General features: G+C 40.2%; 2 protein-coding genes across 4 annotated transcripts in view; both read left to right on the plus strand.

The window, feature by feature from the left end:
* Window positions 1–2,143: 2,143 nt before the first annotated feature.
* POLR2K (RNA polymerase II, I and III subunit K) lies at window positions 2,144–5,346 on the plus strand. 2 transcript variants are annotated; one of them, XM_040588529.1, is made up of 4 exons: window positions 2,144–2,237; window positions 3,818–3,881; window positions 4,651–4,743; window positions 5,184–5,346. In XM_040588529.1, exons 2-4 carry the CDS (start codon window positions 3,821–3,823, stop codon window positions 5,204–5,206), a joined length of 177 nt encoding a protein of 58 aa, XP_040444463.1. In that variant the 5' UTR covers window positions 2,144–2,237; window positions 3,818–3,820; the 3' UTR covers window positions 5,207–5,346. The 2 variants fall into 2 exon arrangements, with proteins under 2 accessions (XP_040444463.1, XP_040444464.1); XM_040588530.1 differs by lacking the exon at window positions 2,144–2,237 and adding an exon at window positions 2,261–2,319.
* A 1,366-nt stretch (window positions 5,347–6,712) lies between these two features.
* Window positions 6,713–23,112, plus strand: part of SPAG1 (sperm associated antigen 1) — a 45,216-nt gene continuing 28,816 nt past the window's right edge. Inside the window, exons 1-8 of one of the 2 annotated variants that reach the window (XM_040585586.1) lie at window positions 6,713–7,097; window positions 8,120–8,261; window positions 8,833–8,992; window positions 9,340–9,465; window positions 14,050–14,117; window positions 16,264–16,382; window positions 16,887–16,992; window positions 22,538–22,668. In XM_040585586.1, coding sequence (XP_040441520.1) covers window positions 8,122–8,261; window positions 8,833–8,992; window positions 9,340–9,465; window positions 14,050–14,117; window positions 16,264–16,382; window positions 16,887–16,992; window positions 22,538–22,668 — 850 coding nt within the window. In that variant the 5' untranslated portion in view covers window positions 6,713–7,097; window positions 8,120–8,121. Of the gene's footprint in view, window positions 7,098–8,119; window positions 8,262–8,832; window positions 8,993–9,339; window positions 9,466–14,049; window positions 14,118–16,263; window positions 16,383–16,886; window positions 16,993–22,537; window positions 22,669–23,112 lie in introns of those variants that run through there. The other variant, XM_040585587.1, reaches the window with a different exon arrangement.

Consider the following 23,112-nt stretch of genomic DNA (forward strand, 5'->3'; position numbering starts at 1 on the left):
ATGTTCTGTCTCTGTCACTTAAACTCGAATGGACTTACATCACTTGGATCAAAAATATCCAAGAAATGTAACAAGTTTTAATTGCGGCATTTAATGCAATACACAGAAGCATCACACGAAAAAGCGTGATTTAACAAAAAGACTCACCACCCCAAAAAAAATCCCACCCAAACAAAACCCCAACTAAAGCCTGAGAACACTGCTTCTAAACAAATAAAATGAGATAAGACGGTATGCAATACACACGCTGCGCTCAGCATTTCCTTCCCATCTAAAAAATACCCCTGCACCTCCCACCTCGCCCCACAAGCCTTTCCTCACGCTTTGCTACCGATTCCCTAAGAGCTGTTTCACTGTACGGGACAGTGGACGTCTCCCACGTAGTCCTAGCCCTTTGCTACTCTAAATCCAAGGAGCATCTTTAGGACTGGTGTTTATCAGCTCATCAAAATGGAGTTCCACTGTTAAAGCACACTCCTTTCGAAGGAGGTGGACTTTGTCAGAAAGGGTTGAAGTAACCGAAGCTTTAAGATCTGGCAAAACGTCCTATTTCCCCAAGGGAACAGTTAAAGGATGCCAATAATCGAGCAATTACATGATTTCTTTCTTAACAGCGGAGACCTTATTTTCACAGAATTAACTGACTTTTTCATGGTGGTATCATTACTAAGCGCTTTTAAAATTATCGGTCTGACAAACGCATACATATTTAAAATACAAAACGAGCCTGGAGAAATAACGCCAGTTGTTTTTTACTTCTGTATTTATGGGATGGTAATTACGTAGTGTGCGTTTACCAGGAGATGTAGGGTTCAGGATTGTTCCCCCCCCCGCCGCCCCATCCTCAAACTCTGGGCACGCACCCGCACCTACGACGGCGCTGGCGGAGAGGACGGCGGCAGTAATGGCACGGGGAACTCAGAATCGAGACGAATAGCTCTGCCTTTCACATACCGTTTTTCTTGCTCGTGCTTTATTCTGGCACTCCAATAGTTGTATTTAGCTTTATTCACACACAGCGGTATGGAGAAGCAAGCGAGCTGTCCAAAATCATCATTGTGTTTCCATTACGTTTAACTTCATACAAAATTAGGAAAACCGCGCTTCTTCATTACTCCTCACATTTATTTTAGATAAGCTATAGGTCATGTATGAAGGTGATTTGCTACTATGAGAACATCATTAATTACAACTGATAAACCCTCATACATAGCAATGCAGTCGGGTGCTTAGGAAACAATTTTTATTAGGTATTCAGAAAAAGAAATACCTTTCCTTGAAATAGGGAACGTTGTGAACGATGAAGTAATTTAAATCGTCATATACACAAAACACAGTATTTGTTAAATTATTTTTTTTCCCCAGGAATAAAGCAACGATAGCTGATTCTAGAGAGTGTCTATCGAAAATTCAAAATTCATACCTCCAGGGACTGAGAGCAACAAAACCCGTTTAAAATCTCATCAGTACCATTTCACTTCAGTACGTTCGGGAATCGCCGACATTTCAACTTCTTTCATAATACGACCTTACAACAGGTAGTATCACAGCTTGTAAGTTTAGTTTAATGTAAGTACATATGATACCACCCACGACATTAAGATATCAAGATGTGGGTTTTAGGTAAAATCTTAGGTAAAATGCTTCTGAAAAGAGAAAGGGCGTTGAGGTAAAACACCTCGGCGGTTCGGAGGTCCCAGCCGTAGATCGGAGCTGGCACGGGGCGTTCTCCCCCCCGAGCGAGCAGAGCGGGTAGGGGACCGCCGGACACAGCCACCCAGGGCGCCGCTGCCTACCTTCTGCTTAGGAAACTGACGCTGCTACTCATATGAAAACATCTATTTAAAAATGCCAGCAAATATACTGCTTTTCTGCAAAGTGGTTCACGCCGGCAGCTAAATATTTATTACGTTCTCAAATTATTCAGCAGGGAAGAGGCGGGAGCTGCCGGCCGCTTGCTGCCGGGGCCCAGCCGCTCGGGCCGGGGCCCCAGGGCTCCCGCGGCTCCCTCACTCGCAGGGCAGAGCAGGGCAGGGCAGAGCTGCGGTGCGATCTCCGCACGGTACCAGGGCACCGCCAGCCGCATAACGGCACGCACTGAGCTACACGGGTCAGGGCGGCACCGGGCACCGCGGGGCGGGCCGCGCAATCGGCGTCGGCGGCACCGGCCCCGCCTCCGGCGGCGCTCGCGTTGTCGTCATCAACCGGCGCCCGGGCCCCCACAGTTGCTTGCGCAGGTGGGTTGGCGGTGGCCTGGGGTGTTCGGGTTCCTCCCTTTGCAGCCGGTGGTCGCCTTGGATTGTGGGGGGTGTGGCTGTGGTGAGCAGGGGAAGGGTCGCCCCAACCTCGTAGGCTTTTCTTTTGTGTAAAAGCACCGCGGGGCTGTGGGGTGGTCCTGGTGCGGAACGGGGCTGCCTAGGGCCGCGGGGGCGGTGGGCTGTGAGAAGGGCCGCCCGCCCGGCTCCTCCGTCGCGGGGCGGGAAGGGGCGGGTTTGCCTTTCACAAGTACGTGTGGCGCCCCGGGCAGGAGTAGCGCGGCCGGCGCTCCGATGTGGTAACGGCTGCGCCGTTGGTGCATCTGTGTGCCTCTTGGCCCTGTCAGATTGGCAGTTACTTACAGTTGTAGGGTACGCGAAGGCTGTCTAAACCATGGCACCTCCCTGCAAAATACATAGCTGTAGGACATTGCTGTCTTTAGCAGTAGTATTACTTTGCTGTACGAGCAGCACCAATTCAAGTCATTTAGTTGCATCTGTGGTCCTCTGTCGTGATTTAACACCAGCTGGCAACTAGGCCCCATAAAACTGCATCCCCAGTGGGATGGGGGAGAGAATTAGAAGAGTAAAAGTGAGAAAACTCACAAAGTAGGTTGGATAAAGACAGCAAAGCAAGGAATTCGTTTACCATTTCCCATGGGCAGGCAGATGTTAAGCCATCTCCAGGAAAGCAGGGCTCCATCACCTGTAAGAGTTGCTTGGGAAGACAAATGCCATCACTTTGAATGCGTGTCCCCCTTCCTCTTTCTTCCCCCAGCTCTATATGCTGAGCATGATGTTGTATGGTATGGAATATCCCTTTGATCAGTTGGGTCAGCTGTCCCGGCTGTGTCCCTTCCCAACTTCCTTTGCTCCCTAGCCTCCTCACTGGTGGGATGGTGTGAGAAGCAGAAAAGGCCTTGACTCTGTGTAAGCCTTGCTCAGCAGTAACTAAAACATCTCTGTTATCAGCACTGTTTCCAGCACAAATCCAAAACATAGCACATACTAGCTACTGTGAAGAAAATTAACTCTATCCCAGCCAAAATGAGCACATCCTCCTTAGTTCAGCTGTTTTGGAAGGCACTGCTGTTTTCAAGTGCTAATGGGTGACTGCTTATGTTTTACAATAATGTACTGACACAAAAAGACTTTTAACATGGATTAAGATGCTGCTATGGTTATGATAGAGCAAAACCTTATTTAAAAGATGTGGAATTTAGTGAATTATCTCCAGTTTTCTCCAATGGAGTGGGATATTGAGGGCTTTAACAAGGTGATTTGTCAAGCGCTGGTCAGACTCTCTTAAACAAAGGATGAACTGTTTTTGTCAAGCCTATCTTTCTGTTTCCAAGACCCTAGTTTTCCTAGTTGAATTTATACTGAAACAAACTCTGAAAATAGGGAAACAATCCTTACTGTAATATTAAACAAAAGCATCTGAGAGTCGTCCTCATAAAGAAGCATCATGAATGCTATTTGCTGGCATAAGGGTTTGTGTATGCCTTGAAAAATGAATTAAAAAAGAAAGCTGGTTTGCATGTTCGGTGTTTTTTGTTTAGGACATGGATTCACAGAAGGATGTGCAGCCTCCAAAGCAGCAGCCAATGATTTACATTTGTGGAGGTAAAGAGAAGACATCAGTGAATTTTTTTACTTGTTATTTGAGACTTGGTGTTTTAATAATGAAGTCTGTGTAATCATTGTACTGAAGAGTACATAAATACAAGTGTGGATCCTGATGTTCTTTAAAGCTTTACATACTGATGGTACCACATATACAGGTTATATATGGATAGCCACGTGGAAGTGATTCATTAGAGCTTGTCTTGCTGTTTGGAAGGCCTCCATCTCTAGAGGATGCTTTCTCTGTGTCTGCTTGTGGTGCAGATAGTGGACCTTCTACTTAGTGCATCGCAGAGAATTTATTTTTTTTTAGAATGCTATATGGTCAGTCAGGTTTTTTTGAAGTGCAGTAGTCAAATTCTCTCTTACATGTAGATAAGTCAGCAACTTAAAAATTTAAAAAATTGGTGATTTTCAATTGTCATTTCAGGAATATCTGAACTATTTTGTTTTAAGAAAGTAAACTTGGGTCTTTTGGGGGCTGAGCTGAAGTATTCATTAGTAGACAGTCTAGTTGTATTAAGAGTGGAATGTAATCAGTGCAATAAGAATTTGGTGAGTTTAGCAAGATCCTGCCTGACCTTAATAGAAGGTAAATTTGCTTTTTTTTTTTTTTGTCACAGTATCTTGATATCATTCAGCTCTTCATACAACTTCACTACAGTTATTTTCTGTTGTTTGCCACATCTTGCAATTTGACTATTGTGACTTTTGAAAGTTAACTGTGTGTTAACAACTCTGATTTTGTTTACCCACTCCATCACATCAGAATGTCATACAGAAAATGAGATAAAAGCAAGAGATCCTATCAGATGCAGAGAATGTGGCTACAGAATAATGTACAAGAAGAGGACAAAAAGATGTATCCTTTTACATGTGCACTTAAGCTGTGAGTAGAGACAAGCCATATAAGGGAAACGGAAGAGAAGATTTGAGTAATTGTGTAAGAATCCTTCAAGGCTAAAAATCAAGACAGTAGAGCAGAGTGTTATAGGAAAGTCTCTGAAGCGTGATTGGGCACCTTGTTTTCTTTCCTGGCGCTTTCTCTTTTGTTTTTTTCTTTTCATTTTCTATGCAAGATATAATAAGCTATGATAGTCTGCTGGGTGACATACTGTGCATTGTTGATATTATTCAGCCTTTTAATAAAAGTGTTGTAGGGTTCATTAAAGATGAAAGATTAGTTTGGAAATGCTTTATGTAGTTAGTTGCGACTTTAGACTTAGACAGTCTGTCTTCTCTTCCCCCCCAGCTCCAAGTCTTTTTTCAACTACATTTTTTTCTTTAACTGCACTAACCTAGTGGTGGTTTTTGATGCCCGATGATGTCTGCTGAAGACACAGTGACTTCATGATGCAGTTTAATCTTGCTGATAACTTTGCTCTGTAAATCCATTTGTGTACAAATGCATACTCTTATTTGTGTTTTAAGATATTGACATATTAAAGTTTACTGTGATACTAAATTTTGTCTATATTATAGTCTTCCAGCAGTAGATTTCTAAAGCTGTTGTTTAAATTGTAGTTAGAGTATACGATAGTTTTTTCAGGTTCAGTGGTAACTTCAGTGAGTTAACCTTGTTTTCATTACTCTCATCTCAACTTTACATTAACTTTGTTAAGTGTTCTTTGGACTTCTGTGAATTGCATAAAATCACTGGTTTGAGTGAATTCCGCTGTTGCGGACGAAGTGCCAGAAAAATCATCTCTCAGAAGAGGGCAGGAGGCAAGGTAAACATTAAGAAGCAGTGTGTAAACAAATTTCCAAAGTGCTTCTTGATTTGGTTGTACCTCAAGGAATGAATTACATCTGTGCTATAAAGCTAATCTGGGTAGTGTTCCAAAACTAAGATAGTACCTTGTTTTGCTTTTCAGGTGACTTCTCAGAGGTCTGTGATAAAAAGACCAAAGTGGTTTTATATTGATGGTCCAAAACTTTTTGCATCCATCTGTCTGGGATGTGTATTAAGTAATAATAAAATATCCTTATCATTGAAGTGTACTACAAGAAACTGCTGGATTGTGCCTGATGCTTATGTAACCTCCTTAAGTGCTTCCAAATCTCAATTTTGATGGTGTTAATGATGCTATTAATGTTAAGTGTTCAACTGTTACCAATGTAGTAAGGTGTCTTTGTTATGGACTGCATGACTGTGTACTGGCTCATAAATAACTGCAGTGGGTCATTTCAGGGGGTAAAAAAGCACTTACCAGATTTTGGTTTGAGGCTGTTTGGTTAAGATTTTCTTAAGTATCTTAGCTGTTCAGGCATTTCTTGCCTAGGTTTTTCCCTGGAAGCCAGATACACTCGCGTAAAAATGTTATCATTTATACTGCGCAGTTGCTGCCAGTTTGCTGACCAGCCTGCACCACAGAAACAAGGGGGCCGCTGCCGTGGCTGCTCAGAGGGGCGAGCTCAAGGGCCGCCCGCTAGAGAAGACAGTGCCAGCGCCACAGGAGCTGCGGTGGGGGTCAGGGCTGGGCAGCCTGGGCGCTTCCTTCGGCCGGAGAGCTGCGGGGAAGAGCAGCTGCTGCTGCCGGGAGGGGGCGGGGGCCCGGGCCCGGGCCTGCCTCAGCGAGCGCCGCCGGGGCCTGCCGCGCTGGCGGGCCGTGGGGTAGTGGAGACCGGCGTTGGGAGGGGAGTGGTGGTTCGAAGCTGAATGAAATGCTCCGTTGAAAGCGAACGGGTGATGTTTTACTAAACCTGTATTTCTGCCCCCGCCGCCCCGCTCAGCCCTGACCTAGGGGCCCCGCTCCCGCCCGGCGGAGGAAGGAGGGGGGCGGCAGTGCGGCCTCCGCCACAGCCCAGCTGCGCATGCGCGACGGCCGGCGGGGCCCAGCGACAGGTGGCGGCTGCACCATGGCGGCACCGGGGCACCGGGCAGGTGGGTGTTGCAGTCCGGCCCGCCGCGTCGGTGTGTGTGCCGGCGCTGGGGAGCCTCGCACGGGGGTCACCGGGGAAGACAGCCCCGTGTGCGCGCCGCCGCTCGCCCGGGCGCGGCCGCCATGTTGTACATAGCAACAGTTGCTAGGCTGGGGCTGCCCGCGCCCCGGCCGCGCCGTGAGGGGAGCGAGCCTTCGGTGGCCTTGGGAAGGTAAATTCCTGGCTCCGCGGCGTGAAAGTTGTGTTGTAGTAGAGCTGCGCCCTACGCAACCGAGGTGTCGTGTCCGGTTCCTAACGCCTGTGGAAACACCGGCACAGGAGGAAAGGTTGCAGGTTTGTGATGTTTTTTGCGTTTTACTCCTAATTATTCCCTGTATTCGTCTCTTTCCGTGCATGTTGTTTCTTTTCCTGTCCTGAAACCGTAACATTTTGAGGGCAGAATCCTATCCTTATGTAATACCTAATTATAGCTAGTAATTATTTAAGTGATACTGTATTGTAAACATTTTTGTGCGACTGCAGGCTAATATGTGTAACTATGCTAGATGTTAGAACACAGTTATTTTAGTCAGGTTTATATTCATATATAGTTGTTACCACATATGAGCTAGCTGCTCTTACTGTACTTGTTTACTGCTTTAAGCACTATATAACATGAGGGGAGAAGAATTTCTGCTCCATAGAGCTTGGAATCAAAATAGAAAAAGACGCAGGTGAGCAGGTCAAAGGTACAGGGAGGCTGGAAGTGCCCAGTCTGAACACCTCATGTCATCACTTACAGACTTACTGGAAAAGATGCAGGTTTAGTACAGGAATGATAGAAATGTAATAATACGTATACAATATATAGGTATATCTAACACCCAATATAATATATAGTAACATAAATAATCAGAGGCCCAGAAAATGCAGTTAGTGAGGAAAGACAATTGGATTTATTTTGGCTACAGAGAAGCCAAAGGTTATCATCCCATTAGATACACTGAGTTGGGTAACATCTACGCTCTGAAAAAATAGAGGGTCCTGCACCATCTTCTCGTTCATCCCCATCACAGTACCATATTGTGTTTAAAGAAAAATCGAGAATGCAGTAGGCAAAAATTGGCAATTTCTTTTTAAGCAGTCTGACTGCTTGCACAAGCAATAGAGCTGTACGTAGCCTTTTTCCAAAGTGTACTTTTTTCAGTAAACCTCTGTCAAGAAGTTTGTGTGATCAGGTGTTCAAATTTGAAATTTCTCTTTTGTGGCTGTAGGTCTGCTTGCATAACGGAGTTGGTTATTCCTTAAATTAATCAGCATTGCTTCAAAATAGAACTAAGTGCCTATAGAATCACTGTATTTTTTCCTTTTAATAGGTATGGGTGATGAGTCAGTACCATTTTTGCTGGACCAAGGAACCACTAAAACGTTTCAAATACCTATCGGTCATCTGGACTACAAGTTCATTGAAAAATGCACAGATGTTAAACACCTGGAAAAGATTCTTAGGGTGTTAAGGTAAACATTGTATTTTCTTACCTTCATTACCAATTTATATTCCTGTTCTGTTAAATTTGAAGGAACTCTTACCTAAATACTCTATTTGCCTTGAACCTCTTTCTGACTTTCTAATTTAAAAATTAAAATATGAAGTAATCATGTTAAAAGTCTCCAAATGATAACGCTAGAAAATCTAAGTCCTGTTCTAACCACCCAAAAGGTTTGAGTAACTCAATGCCAGGTTTTTCTTAAATGCTGCTGCTGGGTTTTGGTTCTGTCATGAAGTCATCTTGTGTAACTGTGGTAATTTCAGATGCCGTGCCTGTTTAACTTTTGCTGAAAATGACAGAAGCATTTTTTTATGAGCACTATGATAGTATTTGTGAATTGTGTGTGGGCATTGGAAAGTGATTGAAGGTTAACTCACTGGAATTTTCTGATCAAAACGTTGTTAAGGGATAGTGGAATTAAAATGTAACAGGAAAACAGTCCTCTGCAGTCACTGTGGTGACTACACCTGGAGAGATATATGGAGGACACAGTGCAGTTTAATTCTTTTTTGTAACTTTTATATCTTTGCATTTTAAAGGTCTGGTGAAGAGGGATGTTATCCTGAACTTACATTGTTTTGTGAAAAGCGTATCGAGCATTTAGATCCAAGGAGCAGAGCTCTGAGAAAAGATAAGCCTGCAGCCACGGCTTCTGATTTCACAGCTGAAGAATGGGAAACAATTAATGATGAACTGATGGTACAGTATAACTCTAATTTATAATGATTAGTAATATAATCACTTTGATGTATCAATCTTCCTTTTGTGCCTAAGTAGAATGTAATTATTTGATTAAATGAGGAAATGATAAAAGAATTATGTTGGGGTTTTTAAAATTTTCTTGAATTAATGCCACTGAATCTTTAATGCCCATTTTAACTGTGTTTTTTTTTAGATTTTTATTAAAAAAAATACAATTGGTTTTTGTCTTAATTGCTTTTCCCCATTAAGAACAGTGCATTACAGGGAGAGTTGTTAGGGTCATTGTAGGCTATGAAGTCTGTCTGCTTTCCTGCTTTAAGGTACAGATATTTATTTATTTTCAGAGCTGGGTGACAGAAATGTATGAAGATGATAAGAAACCACAGTTCCCAAGAGCAGACACACTGCATGAAAAACAAGATAAATTGCCTCCTATTCGTTGTTCCAGCAGCTGTCTTCCTGCTAATCAGGTATCTCCAGTCTTCTAATATATGTAAATTACATGTATTTCTAAAATTAGGAAGTTTTATATGCACAAATTTCTAGTCATTGAGTCTTTCTTAGTAGATTTATTTTTTAACCAGAAAATAAAACCCTTGTAGTTCCCTTGCAAGAGACCAATGCTTAAACAAAAGTGCCTCCTTAGTACTAGCACATGTCCTGTAATGATGTTTTAATTCTGATCAAGAATTCATTTCTGGATCAAATCTCCTTAAACACCCTTTTATGTTCTTTGATTCATATTTCAAAGTAGTGTTTAAGCATATGAACTAGGTTCCTTTCAGATGAAATGATGCCAGGAGATTTCCTGTAGCTGCCAGTAGGCTTTTGTTCCATGAGATCAGACAGGAGCTAGTCCAAAATAAATACCGTGAAACACATACAGTGTGGATGTTGGAGACCCTCTGCACCGTTTCACTCTATAGCCACTTCTTCATTGGGTTCTACTGCACACATGTAGCTTTTGATTCCCCTTATTTTATACCTTAAGTTGGTATTCCAGCTTTAGCCATAAAGCATACCTAACAAATCTTCAGAACTACAGAATAAAAGGTTACATTTTTTCCTAGGTATTGGGTTTCTCATGTTTTTTTTTTTTTTTTCATTTGTCTGCCTGCCATCTGTTTCATCTGTGAGCAGCTTTTCTTACTCGTACTAAATGCAGTGCCGTTGGAGGGACTGGTAGAAAAGTAGGTGTGGGATGGCATGTTTGTGAATTGTCCGATGTTATCATGGGTGGGTTTGGTCTGATTCTCACTATTTTTCTTTGGAATTGTGACACTGTTACAACAGATTAACTGAAGGATTTACCTTTTTGTAAGTGTGGAAGTGAGAAATGTTATGAACGGATCCTTACAGGTCTTGTGATATTTCTTACTAATTGTTAATACGGCAAATTTTATTGGAATAATTGGATATTGGTAAATACCTGATTCATGTTCCCATGTTGTCAGAAACTACTTTTTGTCAGCTGATACTTCAAGATCAGACCAAGACATTTGGGATAATAAGGCATTCTCTGTTATGTGGTATACAAAGAGGCTGGGTATTTCAGTGTAACGCTTTGTAAGTGGTTAGTATTGTGACTAAGGTGTGCTTTTGAGTTGGTTTTTTGGGGTTTGGTTGTTTTTTTTTTAATTAATCTGTCCTCTTTCACATTTTGCAATGCGTGTTCCTCTTAACTATACTGTTTTGCTGAGATGTAGAGTGCCACTGTAGCTTTACTCTTGATTTATGTCTTGTGTGTTTCCTAGAGCAGGAAATGGTAAATAAAATATCATGTGAACTCACTGGATCCAGATTAGAATATAAGCCTAAAATGGTGGAATGTGGCTTGAAATCTAGGATATACAGTTTTCCTAAAGAGTATGTGTTCTCCATTCAAAGACAAAATATTTATTCAGAATTTTTTTTTCTATTTTAAAAAATGCAACAGTCTTCAGGTCAAGTTTTTATCACTTTTTTTCTCCATACAATGTTTAGGTGTTAGCATTATTACCCAGGAAACCTAGATATAGCCTTATGCCTTATCCGTGGTATGTGATTTCCATTCCTTTTGTCCAAGCAGATGGCCTTTGAAGTGAATTGTAACCTGTCCTGGAAGAGAGAAGGGGGGCTTGAAAATGAGTGTTAGAATTCACTCTTTTTACGTAGCAGTGCAGTTATACCACTACTAGACCATTACTGAATAAAAATAATGTTTCTGTAGTATACACTAGATTTATACCTGTAATACGAAATCTCAAAAAAATCAGAATAATATACTTAAACAAGTTTTATTTCTTTCTTGCTTATAAAGCTATGTGCGATATTACAAGTTTTAAACATGTTTAGCTGGTTAGCTAAAACTATAATTATTTTTTGCACTGGCATCACATAATTTTGTAGCGTATTATCACCTATAAAGTTGGCATGATAAGTTTCTCCTCTCTGCTAGAAGGAAATCCAAAACCACTTCCATAATTTTACATTTTTATTTGATTAAAGACTCTTCAGATGCATAAAAAGTTCAGTAACTTTAATGAAACCAGTTGTGGAAATCCTTATTGACCCTAAAAGAGTGGATTTCACCAATGGGTACAAGTTTGGTGCATTTGTGATACAATTTTCTTGCTGATACTAAATGTAGGTACAGTTTCAATTCACTACTAATAGCTTATAATTCTATGTGGTGTTTTTACTGGTGTGGAATCATGGGGAAGATTTTGCATAAAGTTAATTCTTTTTGTATTCATTTTTGGAATATTTCCCTCTTTAACACAATATGAAAGTTTCTGTCTTAGACCCCTGTCTTTCTTTCAGGACAGACTGCTCAGGACTGTGAGGTTATGTCTATACCACAAAATAAAAAGAGGACTGGAGAGAGCTTCAGTTTTTCTGTTCTTAACTGCCCACATTGCTTAATTATTATTTTTGATGCCTCACTTTCCAGGACAGAACTAAAGCATGGGTTTAAAGATACTCACTTCCAAAATACTGTATTGATGGCGTTTCAGCAGAGTTAGGTTCCTTTGCCAAACTCAGTCTCCTATTCCAGAAAGATTTCTGTCCTCAGATACCTCCTCATGCTACAGTCCAGGGCATGCAACACGCATTCCAAGTTTTATGTTATAAACATCCATTGTGATACTGCCTATATAGACTTCATGTTATTTTGGATACTCTGAACTAAAAAATAATACTGGTTAGCTGGCACAGAATAGAATGTCTTAGACCATCACACAGGGCCAAGAGGAGAACCAGTGTCAAATTTTGTATCACCTGAAGTCAGCCTGCTTTGATCTTTGGTCCAGAAGTTGTTCGCTGGGCTTGTAACCTTGTGGGATCCATGCGTTGTGAGTTCTGGCAAGAAAAATGACTTGGGCAGACTTTACATACCCACATACCGCCCAGTTCCACAGCATGCAAACATACCTTTTTCATTAAAGCCACTTGGATGAGATGCTCTGAAATATTACTGATTGAGAAATTACTGACTGTGCTGGATCTGCAACTTATTTTCAAAGGTCCCCAGAATATGAGACCTGGAATTTTAAAAACTGTGCATTTTTGAATCAATGCTTCTGCCTTATTCCTTAAAAGGACATGCTGTAGTTCTCTCCCTAAATTAAAGTTGCATTAGTGTAAATACCTTGAATTTTCTTCTGAGTGTGTCACCGGTTTTGTGGTTATTTAAGTTAAGAACTTCTGGTTTGAAAAAAAATTGATATTTATTATATTAGTAAGTTTGTAATATACACCAGGACACATACATAATAACTGATGTTTCAGGAAGCCATGTTTGGGAGTTACCTCCTCCAAACATGTACTAATCCCTAAATGTATCAGTCAGTTTGTCTATCTTCTTGAAAGACTGAGAACATTAAGAGTAATTCTGAAGTTATATACTATAAAAGTTTGTGTAACCTAACATTATAGGTCGTCAGAAGTGTTTACAGGAAGGGGGTCACATTGCAATTTACATTATGCAAGTGTTTACATCCAACTGCAGAAGTATTTCCTTGTTACGGTGTCACCACTGGTAAAGCTAGTGTAAGAGGTTGCTGCTTGTTTCTTTGGTCCAGTTTATCACGTGCTTGGTTGAACTGGTACAGATATTCAGGGATTGTACTGTAATCTTGTATCAAATGGTTTGTTTGCACCCAGAAAATCGTAAATCTGCAACTTTACACTTAACATCGGTTGAACTGTCTGATGGATTGCAAGGTAGGAGGAGGGCTCAACAGCCAGGACAGACCAGATGGGAACTGGCTGTTCTACTGTGGAATGCTCGTTTGCAGCCACACCTTGCTATTAAGTATCATTGAAGTCAATGAACAAGGAGGGACATATCAGAAATATGTCTGATGACAGAGGTAGAAGAGATGCCAAAGGTTCCATTTGTGTAGGAGGTGGGTTGGTGATGCAAGTCAGTTGAATGTGTGGTTGGGACTGATTGTTGCAGGAAGGTCCTAAGGATAAATTTTAGGTAAGGCAAACCTTAATGATGGAGCTTGTCTAAAAGCTAGAATGAGTGTAAATCATCTTGGGAGTTAGCTTGAGTATGAAATAGTCAAAAGAAGTCCAGGCAGTGTTTTGAAGTCAGACATTTATAAGCTTGTTGTGAGGGGTCCGGGGACTTTGAAAATCTGTGCCATTGCATTCTCTTGGGAATGGCAAGCTTAAAACAAAATTACTGATTCAATCTCAGCATCCAACACCTCATCACAAGGCTGGGTTTTCCCAAGACCTAAGCACAGGTTCTCTGAGTTGCTGTGTTGAAAGAATTGGAAGATGGCAGCACAAGATACTAATTAGGAAGAGCAGTCTCCTATCTGAAAGTTTATTCGGTGCCTCTGTGACATCTAACAGGGCAGTAGAGAGAGTGTGAGACTGAAGAGCTCCTCAGAATACAATGATATGTGAAATATATGAAGATTCTTTTTAGAGCAAGATGAATTAAGCAGTCAAGGCTATGCTGAAATTAGTCATGCATAGTGTTAGTTACTAGGAATATGTATTGCTGAAACAAAACAAAAAGCCTGTGAATTCCTGACAGTCTGTTTCTCTTTCAGAACAAAAAATTACAAAACAAACAAAGAAACAAGAAAAACATACCACGGGATTACTGTGAATGGGACAAGTATGTTAAATCCATTACATTTAGGTTTTTATTAAATCTTACATATTTGTTTAATAATGGAATGTGGTGGTTTTTTAAAGTGTTTTCCAGAAATACAGCATTATGGTAAATGTTTCAGGGGATTATAACACTTGGGTGAAACTTAGGTTTTTCATAGTAAATGTTCTGTTAAAATGCAAATAATGCAGTGTGGTGCTAACAGCTGAGACCAAGTCAATCTATACTTTTGTACAAGCTGCATGAAATACAGCAAGTCAGCAGAAAATAGAACTAAAAAGTGATTTTGTTTCAGATTTCATTTTTCCTTTCAATATCTAGGATATAAAATCTATGGAGTTACATAAAAGTAAGGAATTACAATTATCTTCATTTATCCTTTTTTTGAAAGCACTTCTAGGGTTATTTAACATGGGCTTATAAATTTGATGTTCTGTGTATCTAAAGCCACAATTCTCAATTAAAAACACAACTGATGAATCCTTATTTCTGCACTGAGCCCTACCGACCTCAAAGAATGAGCTTGAGGCAGGTGCATCAGTTTGCTCAGATGCAATTACACATAATTAGAGGTTTAGACAGTAACTGAATATTTCTAGAGTGGATGGAGCCCTGATGCAAAGACACACTCTGCATCATGTAGTGGTGGCATGTTACCCTCCCAAGTTATGTGACAGATTGATGCCCCCAAATCATTGAACATGGAAGGGGAAATACATGTATTTCTGTGTGTTGCATAGTAGCAGCATCTCTCTAGCTCCTGAAATCTGGAATGTGATGCTGTAGAACCAGAGCGAGGACACATAAGTTTCCAGTGCAGTAGATGGGGAGCTAAATCTAGAGACTGTGGGGTTTGGGTAATGTAATTCTTAGAATGCTTTGCTCTACCCAAAACCCTTACAAAAACCCTGTCTGCATAAGATGCTGTTATTACAAACAGTTGTGCATATTAGTTATTTTCATGCATGGGTGTTTCAGAAATGGGGGGCTTCCTACTCAAATGTGAACAAAAAAAATAAGTTATCAGAACAACTTCTGCAACAATTTATTCTTTCATCCCCCTTTCCACTATATCCTTTGAAGTAACCATTTGGGGATTTTGTTTACAGTTTTATATACTCTATCTTAAAGTGCTTTAGCATGCTGATAATACTATGGTTTGTGAATTTTCCCATTTAATGTATTTATTTTGGATTATATGAGTATACAGAAACAGAAATTATTTGAAACAAGTTTTCTGGTTTGAAGCATGTCATCTTTTCAGAACATCTTTGGGTTAGTTTCAAAACCTTCAAAATATTGTTTATGCAATTTCTGGACAAAATGTTTCACTTCATATTTGAAAAACACTTAATTTGAAATGTGGTTAACTTTAAGTTAGCAAAAGGTCAGAATCAAAATGGAGAACAACTAGTCTTGCCTGAAAATGTTTTGAATTGGATAAATTTTCAAAATTGTGTGTCTATTTCAGATAGAATTCATTCATATTGTCAAGATTATTGTGGAAAACAAAGGCTGTTTATTTTTCATTGTCTTACACAGAAAAGCAGTGAATTTAGTGTTTCCAGATAGTGTAGGAATTGGTCATTACTCTATTTGTTTTATAGGAGTGTGGTGACAATATTTATTTGATATAAATTCCTAAACACTGTTTTGAAAAGCAGCTTTAGCATAGCTTGGAAGTGTCTGAGACACCTTGGAAGTGTCTGAGACCATTTTGAAATCTCTCTTGTTTACCATATTAATTGTATTGAAGCTGTTTCATAGGTATTTTGGTAAAGGTTAATGGAAATGTTTGATAGGGCTGGAACTGAGCTGCCTCATAGTGTTGCTTAAGTTTTGCCTGTCTTTTCTGGGGAGATGGTGAGGAGGTGATGCAGACATTTTTCTTGGTTTGGTTTGTTTGGTTTTAACCAGAAGGGAGGAGGAAGAGGAGAGGTAAAATATAAGCAGGAGAAGCACACAAAAAACCCCAAAACACCACCACAAGGAAAGGAGATAAGACTAAACATCTTTTTCCTAGCTAGTCATGGGTAATTGAACACAACCTTTATTTCTCTTTTCCTTTAGTTTATAATGGAAACTTTTCTATTAGTAGAGGAGTCTTCATACACAGCATTACTGAATTTGTGATTTTTATTAATTTTAGGTTCGATGTAGAAAAGGAATGTTCTAAAATTGATGAAGGCTGTGAAGAAAGTAACTCAAAAGCAAGATTCTTTAGTAGGCCAAGTCTACCTATAATTGAAAAGAAAATAGATATAACTGGTAATGTCTTAGAAACATACTTTTTCTTTAATGGTAATACTGTGTAGTAGACTGTGAATACAAACTGAAGAAGCGTATTACAGAGTCAAAAGTGTCTTTATCTATTTTTCAGGCCCTAAAGATTCTAAAAGTTATTACAAGGCCAACTGATCTTAAAGACATATTTGAAAAAAACCTAGTCTTGGTGTTAATAATAAATTAAAATAATTATGTTGTGTTTAGGTTGAGAGCCCTAGGTAAAGAAGTGAAGCATACATCTGCTATTATAAACCCATGGTAGAGGTTAGCCAGCCACTTTCTGTCTTGCACTCTGAATTGTATGCCTATCAGAATAATGTAGGTTTTTATTATAGAAAACAAAAAATATATATATATATCTTTTAGTAAGCCATGTTATTTGAAAAAAATAATATACAGATTATTACATTCAAAGTATTTTAGCTGACAGTGTTTTGATTGCACCTATGCAAGTTGTTTATTGTTCTGTATATAATTTTTTCCTAGGCATGACAAAGAAAGAGAAGATTTTTATTGCTACTCGTGAAAGAGAAAAGGGCAATGAAGCCTTTGCCATTGGTGATTATGTGGAGGCAGTGACATATTACACTCGGTGAGTAAACACTATTGTGTTCTGTTATTTTAATGACTATTACTTGTGTATATTTTTAGAGCAGTGTAAATAAAGCAACTTCTTACTGAAGCAACTAGTGACAATTAGATTATTTTCAAAAGGGCAAGAAGATTTGACAGAGGAATACTTAAAGCACTGTTGCATCCTGATATTAATTTTTATTTATCAGGAAGAGAAGTGGCTAGAGAGTGACAGGATGCAATCTGCAGGTGTCACAAGCTCCATCAGATTGAGATTCAAGGGCGAGTTTGCAAAAATAAAAGGATAAGCAGTGAATTGAGAAACTAAATTATTTTAAAAATAATTCTAATTAATTATATCAGTAGGATTATCTCAATTATTAATAAGTAAAATTGATATTCTAGATATAAAAAGTGCCTCTTCTTAGGAGAAAGAAAAAAACAGTGTGCAGCTTCATCATAACACTGTTATTGGTGGCAGTCTAGAAAATAATTGTATAAACACAAAAATAAAAAAAAAGGATAAAAAGAAAAACGAGAGAGCCTCTTACAGGTTGCGTGCCTTATTTAGTGCTCCGTGGTCTACATTCAGACTTTTGCTTTATTTGTATAAATAGAGGTTGTTGCTACAGGACCTCTGTTGTATCTGTTTCAAAAGTACAAAAGTTGAAGGTGAATGGAATTGAGAACAACAGGAAGGGAAGGGTAACATTTCAGTTAAGGTATTTTTTGAATGCTACCTTGGCAGAACTAGGGCTTTTTCTCTACCTTTTTCACAGTGTTCAAAGATGATGTCATTTATACAAACCAGGATTTTTGGGAGACCAGCATTTGTTTCTCATTTGCACATTACCCATCTCGAGACACTAGAGGTCTGACTTGCAAAAGTGCTGACTGCTCACACATTAAACTAACATTAAAAAACCCTCAATTTCTTAATGGAATAATTGAAAAATAAATAAGTTAAACATGTTTAACTTCATGCCTTGAAGTTATAAGGACTTTAAAAAAACTCACAGATCCTAGAAGTGTCAAAGTTATCACTTAGAAATTGAAAGCATCCTGGGGAGCCTTGGGGTATTAATTACCAATGCAAACTGAGGGTAATGGTACGGCACTATGGTAAGGTGAAATATTAAGATAATTAATGGGCTATGATATTATAGTGGGATATCTTAAAAAAAAAATTATGAGGAAGTTAATGCATCTGTGGTCAGTGCAGTCAAGTGTGGAGAAAATAATGAATAGGAATAAATTGTGTGCTACAGTAATAAAATAGATATTGAATAGATAAAACTTTAGGAAGCACCTAAAGCACTGTCCTTGAACGAGGCAGGGTTTTGTAGAACAGCTTATGAAAATTTACCCGGAGATTGTTCATGTATGTACGTGCACAAATGTATGCATAGTGCACAGGCTGTTTAAACTGAGGCATTTGCGGTGGTGGTGTTTTGTTGGGTTTTTTTCTTGAATTGCAGCCTTAACATCTTTCTTGGTTTTTTTAATACGTGGACGTGAATGTAAAAAACATCCATTGCTGTATTTCATATACAATAAATAAAATGGAAATCCATACTATAAATATAAGTAAATCTCTGCTTTGGGGGCATAAATAAGGTATTAATTAGTAAGGATGGGCAGAGTCTTTCCTAATGGAGAGTCTTTTCTTATTTGACCCCCGTGGGGCATTGTAGTACGCCTTCTGAAACATATGATACTGACATTGCATGCTGTTCTAGCTGGGCACTTTTATAATACCATTAAGAATTCCTATTTTCTTACATTTAGAAATTTTTAAATAAAACATATATTGGAGTGAATTGGTAATATTCTGAAGGGGTTATTTGTATGTGGCTAAAATAGAAAAAGACTAGAGTTCTGTATAAAAAGAACCACAGGGTACAGTTATTCACTGTCTTGTGATGAGGCCTCCTGTTCTAAGGTGAATGTAGAGAATACTTTCCATTTTACAAAAAAACAAACCTCTCTTCTTTCTAAAGAGAGTCAAAACTTTTGCAGAGGCCATGCTCTGACATAATTCTGTTGTACTGATGTGATTGTAAAATAAATGGGTCTTGCCTGTTTTTCTGCGTACCTCTAGTGAAATCACTGTGCTTACTAATTTCATTTACACTGCAGAATCATAGGATAGTTTAGGTTGCAAGGGAATGATATTTTGGGCAAATCGCCTATCAAAGCAGGGCCAAGTTAGATTAGGTTACTCACTCAGGGCTTTGTTCAATTAAGTTTTTAATATCTCCATCCTTGGAGATATCAGAACCTCTCTGGGTAGCCTGTTGCAGTATCTACCTACTCCTCCAGTAAATTTTCCTAAGATGTCATCAGAAATTCCCTTTTTGCAACTTGTGTCTCTTGCCTTCTGTCCTATCAGTGTGCACTTCTGAGAAGGGTATGTGGCTCTGTCTTCTTGATACCTTCCCATTAAGTAATTGAAAACAGCTACAAGACCTCCCCTGACCCTTCGCTCTGGCTGAACAAACCTAGTTACCTTAGACTTTCCTCGGAAGTATTGCATGTACTGCAGTCCCCTACGTATCCCGGTGGCATGCAGGACTCACTGCAGTCTGTTCGTGCCTTTTGTGTACAGCAGAGCCCCAGACTGCACACAGGCATTCCACTTGCCTCTCATAGGTGCTGAAGAGATGGGAAGAATCACTTCTGCTGACTTGGCTACAGTCTTGATAATATGGCCCAGCATGCAGTATGTCGCCTTTGCCTTGAGAGCACACTGTTAACTCCTGTTCATTTTGTTGTCCACCAGAGCCCTCAGGTCCTTTCCTGCAAAGCTGCTTTCTAGCTAGTTGGCACCCAGCCTGTACTGTTGCTGGAGTTACTCTGTTTCAGGAGCAGGGGTTTGTACTTGCCTTTTTTGAACTTCCTGAGAAGTCTGCCAGCCCATTCCTCTGGCCTGTTAAGGTCCTTTTGACTGGACTTCTGCTGTCCAGTGTATTATTGACTGTTTCTCCTCAGCTTTGTATCATTGACAAACTTTCTGGGGGGTGTCTTCTATTCCGTCTTATACCCCCTGATAAAGATGTTTAAAAATATTGATCCCAAATGCAGGCCATTAGTAACTGGACACCGGTTGGACTTATGTGGCTCAGTTATTTGAGCCCAGCAGCCTAGTTAGTTTTCTGTCTGCCTTACTGTCCACCTATCTAGTCCATGTTTTACCTGTTTGGCTGGAAGAATACTGTGGGACATCATGTCAGAGGCTTTGTTACAGTCAAGGTAAGCAACATCCTCTGTTCTTCCTTCCTTCACTGAGCCAGTAAGCAAAGCAAGCCATCAGGCAGGTCTTGGCGTAGTTTGCCCTTGGTAAAATCTATGCTATCTGTTGTCAGTCACCTTTTTATCCTTTATATGCCTGGACAGGAATTCAGGAAGGCTTACTTTGTAATCTTTCTGAGAACTGAGGTTAGATTGACCAGCCTGTAGTTCACCAGGTCCTTCACCTTGCTGTTCTTGAAGATACATGTGACATTTGCCTTTACGAGTCACCAGGAACCTCTCCCAATCACCATGACTTTTCGAAGATGATATAGAGCAGTCTTGTAGTAATGTTGGCCAGTTTTCCGAACACCCCATTCGGAACTCATGTATATCCAATGTATTGTTTCCTAACTTTATCTTCCAGTGTTATGGGTACTGCTTCCCTCCTACAGAATCTGCCCCTAGACTCGATGAAGCCTGACAGCAAACCTTACCAATGAAGATGAGGCAAAGAAACTGGAAAAAACTCAAACTTTTCCATGTCCTTTCTCTCTAGTTCCTCTGCTGCATTGACCAGTGGTCCCACAGTTTCCTTAATCTTTGTTTTGCTGCTGATAGATGGGGGGTGGGGGGGAACCAGCCAAAAATGTTTCTTGTTGCTTTTTGTGTCCCTTTTCTAGTTTCAACCTCAGCTGAGCTTTTGCTTTCTTAATTCCATCACTTGCACTTAGCCAGTGTCTCTACATTCCTTCTGGGTAGCCTATAACCACTGCCACCTGTCAAGAGTTCTCTGGTCATCCCTTCTTCTGTGCTTGCTTGACTTCCTGTACTTTGGAAAGGATCATTCTTGTGCTTTGAGGCAGCTGTCCTTAGATCAGCTCTTGGCACTCTTTGCCCTACTGGGCATTCTTCCTGTAATCCTGCCAAGCAGATTCCTCAACAGGCCAAAATCTTGCCTTCTGAAGTCCAGGGCTAGTGTCCATTTCTAGTGTTCATTTTGCTTATTTCTCTCAGAATCTTAAACTCTACAGTCTCATGGTTGCTGCAGCCAAGCCTGTCATCAACTTTTGCATTCACAACTAGTGCTTGATTGTGAATAATAATTCCAGCAGAGCATTCCCCCTCATCAGCTTGTTGCCCTCAATATGCTCCAGAAATGTCATAGAATTCTGGTGCCTTGTCATTTTGCGCTTCTAGAAGATACCAGGGTAGTTCAGATCCCCCATGGGAACCAAAGCCTGTAAGCATGAGGATTTCTCTGGCTGCCTGAAGAAGAATTCTGCTTACTCTTCATGAAGCAGCCTGAAACAGATGCTTACCATGATACCGTCTTGTCAGTCTGACCTCTTACTCTTACCCTTACCCACCAGCTCTCTTGACTGGCTTGTCACTCTCTTGCCTGTTCCAAGACAAACCTTAACACATTTAATAGCTGCATAGACTAGAAGGCATCTCCTCCTCCTCACCTTCCTAGTCTTTCTAAAGGGTCTGCATGCATCTATCACAGCTCTCCAGCCACATGTGTTGTCCTGCTATATCTCTGTTATCCCACTGAGATCATAGCTGCGCAGACCTTTTATTCTTCTGTTTCCCATGCTTTGTGCATTTGTGTATGAGCCCTTGAGATTGTCCTCCAGCTGTGCTTTTTTCAGAAGGGAAGTGTGAGTCTCTTCCAGTGTGCTGTCCCCCTGGCACTTCCATATTGCCCTCTCTTCCCAGTGAACACAGTTTAGAGGAGTTCTTGCTAGGTTAGCAAGGGTGTTAGCAAAGATTCTCTTGCACCACTTTGTCATATGCATCCCAGTTGTCCTTATTCCTCAGAGATGATCCTGTTGTTATAGAAGCTAAAGCCCTGCCTACAGTACCAGCTACCCAGCCAGACACTGACCTGGACAGTTCACCCACTGCTACCTGAGTCTTTCTGTTTTATAAGCAAGATCAAGGAGAAGCTCGTGTAGCCTCCTGTACTCTTTAGCATAACCTCCAGAGCTCTGTAGTTACTCTTGATACTCTCAAAGGTTTCATTTGGCAGTTTCATTTGAGTCAATGTGAATGGCAGCAAGAGGTCATAGTTTAAGTAACAGATGAGTCAATCACATCTTCACTGCAACATCTCAGATCTAAGCCAGCAACAGACCGCTGAGGATGGTAAATCTGCTTGGTGGATGGTTGCCTCTGGTCTCGCAGGAACAAGTTTCCAACCACTATTGTGGTTATACTATTAGTATTCATATTGTTATAATGCTGTTTTCAGCTTCCAATAATGAAGTGTTTCTACATTCAGGTTTTCTAACTATGAGCCTACCTTGGTCAATATTCCCTTTTTTCAGGAGTATATCAGTAATACCCACTGCAGCTGCATATAATAACAAAGCTCAAGCAGAAATCAAACTTCAGGACTGGGACAGTGCTTTGCAGGATTGTGAGAAGGTACTAGACATGGAACCTGGCAATGTAAAAGGTAAAGTAGAATATAAACTTGCCCTTCTATGTATTATTTTATTTCTAGCAAATTAAATAATACGTACCTATTCATGTTGTTAGTTGACTAAACTGAGCTTTAGATCAAGTCCAAACACAAATAAGGAAACAGAGTAGCTCCCCAAAGTAACTTTAAAAGTATTTTTGGGATCAGGGAAGTTTTACACAGTTTGTCCTGTTGTCTGTAATGGGTATCCTTATGTGGTAGCATGGGGCTAACTCTAGTTGTTCGTGTGATGACTGTAAGCCTTCTTGTATTCATGCAATGCATTGTTTCCGTAATACCCACACTGAAGTGTTAATTGCCTTAAAAGTGATATGAAAACAATGGAAGTTGCTGATTTAATCCTTTCTGAAGGCACGAGCTTGAATGTAGCTAACTGTATTTGCATGGGAGGAGGGGAAGAATTGGAACAGGATGAAA

The sequence above is a fragment of the Falco naumanni genome, chromosome 3, assembly GCF_017639655.2.
Source record: "Falco naumanni isolate bFalNau1 chromosome 3, bFalNau1.pat, whole genome shotgun sequence".
NCBI classification, from domain to species: domain Eukaryota; kingdom Metazoa; phylum Chordata; class Aves; order Falconiformes; family Falconidae; genus Falco; species Falco naumanni.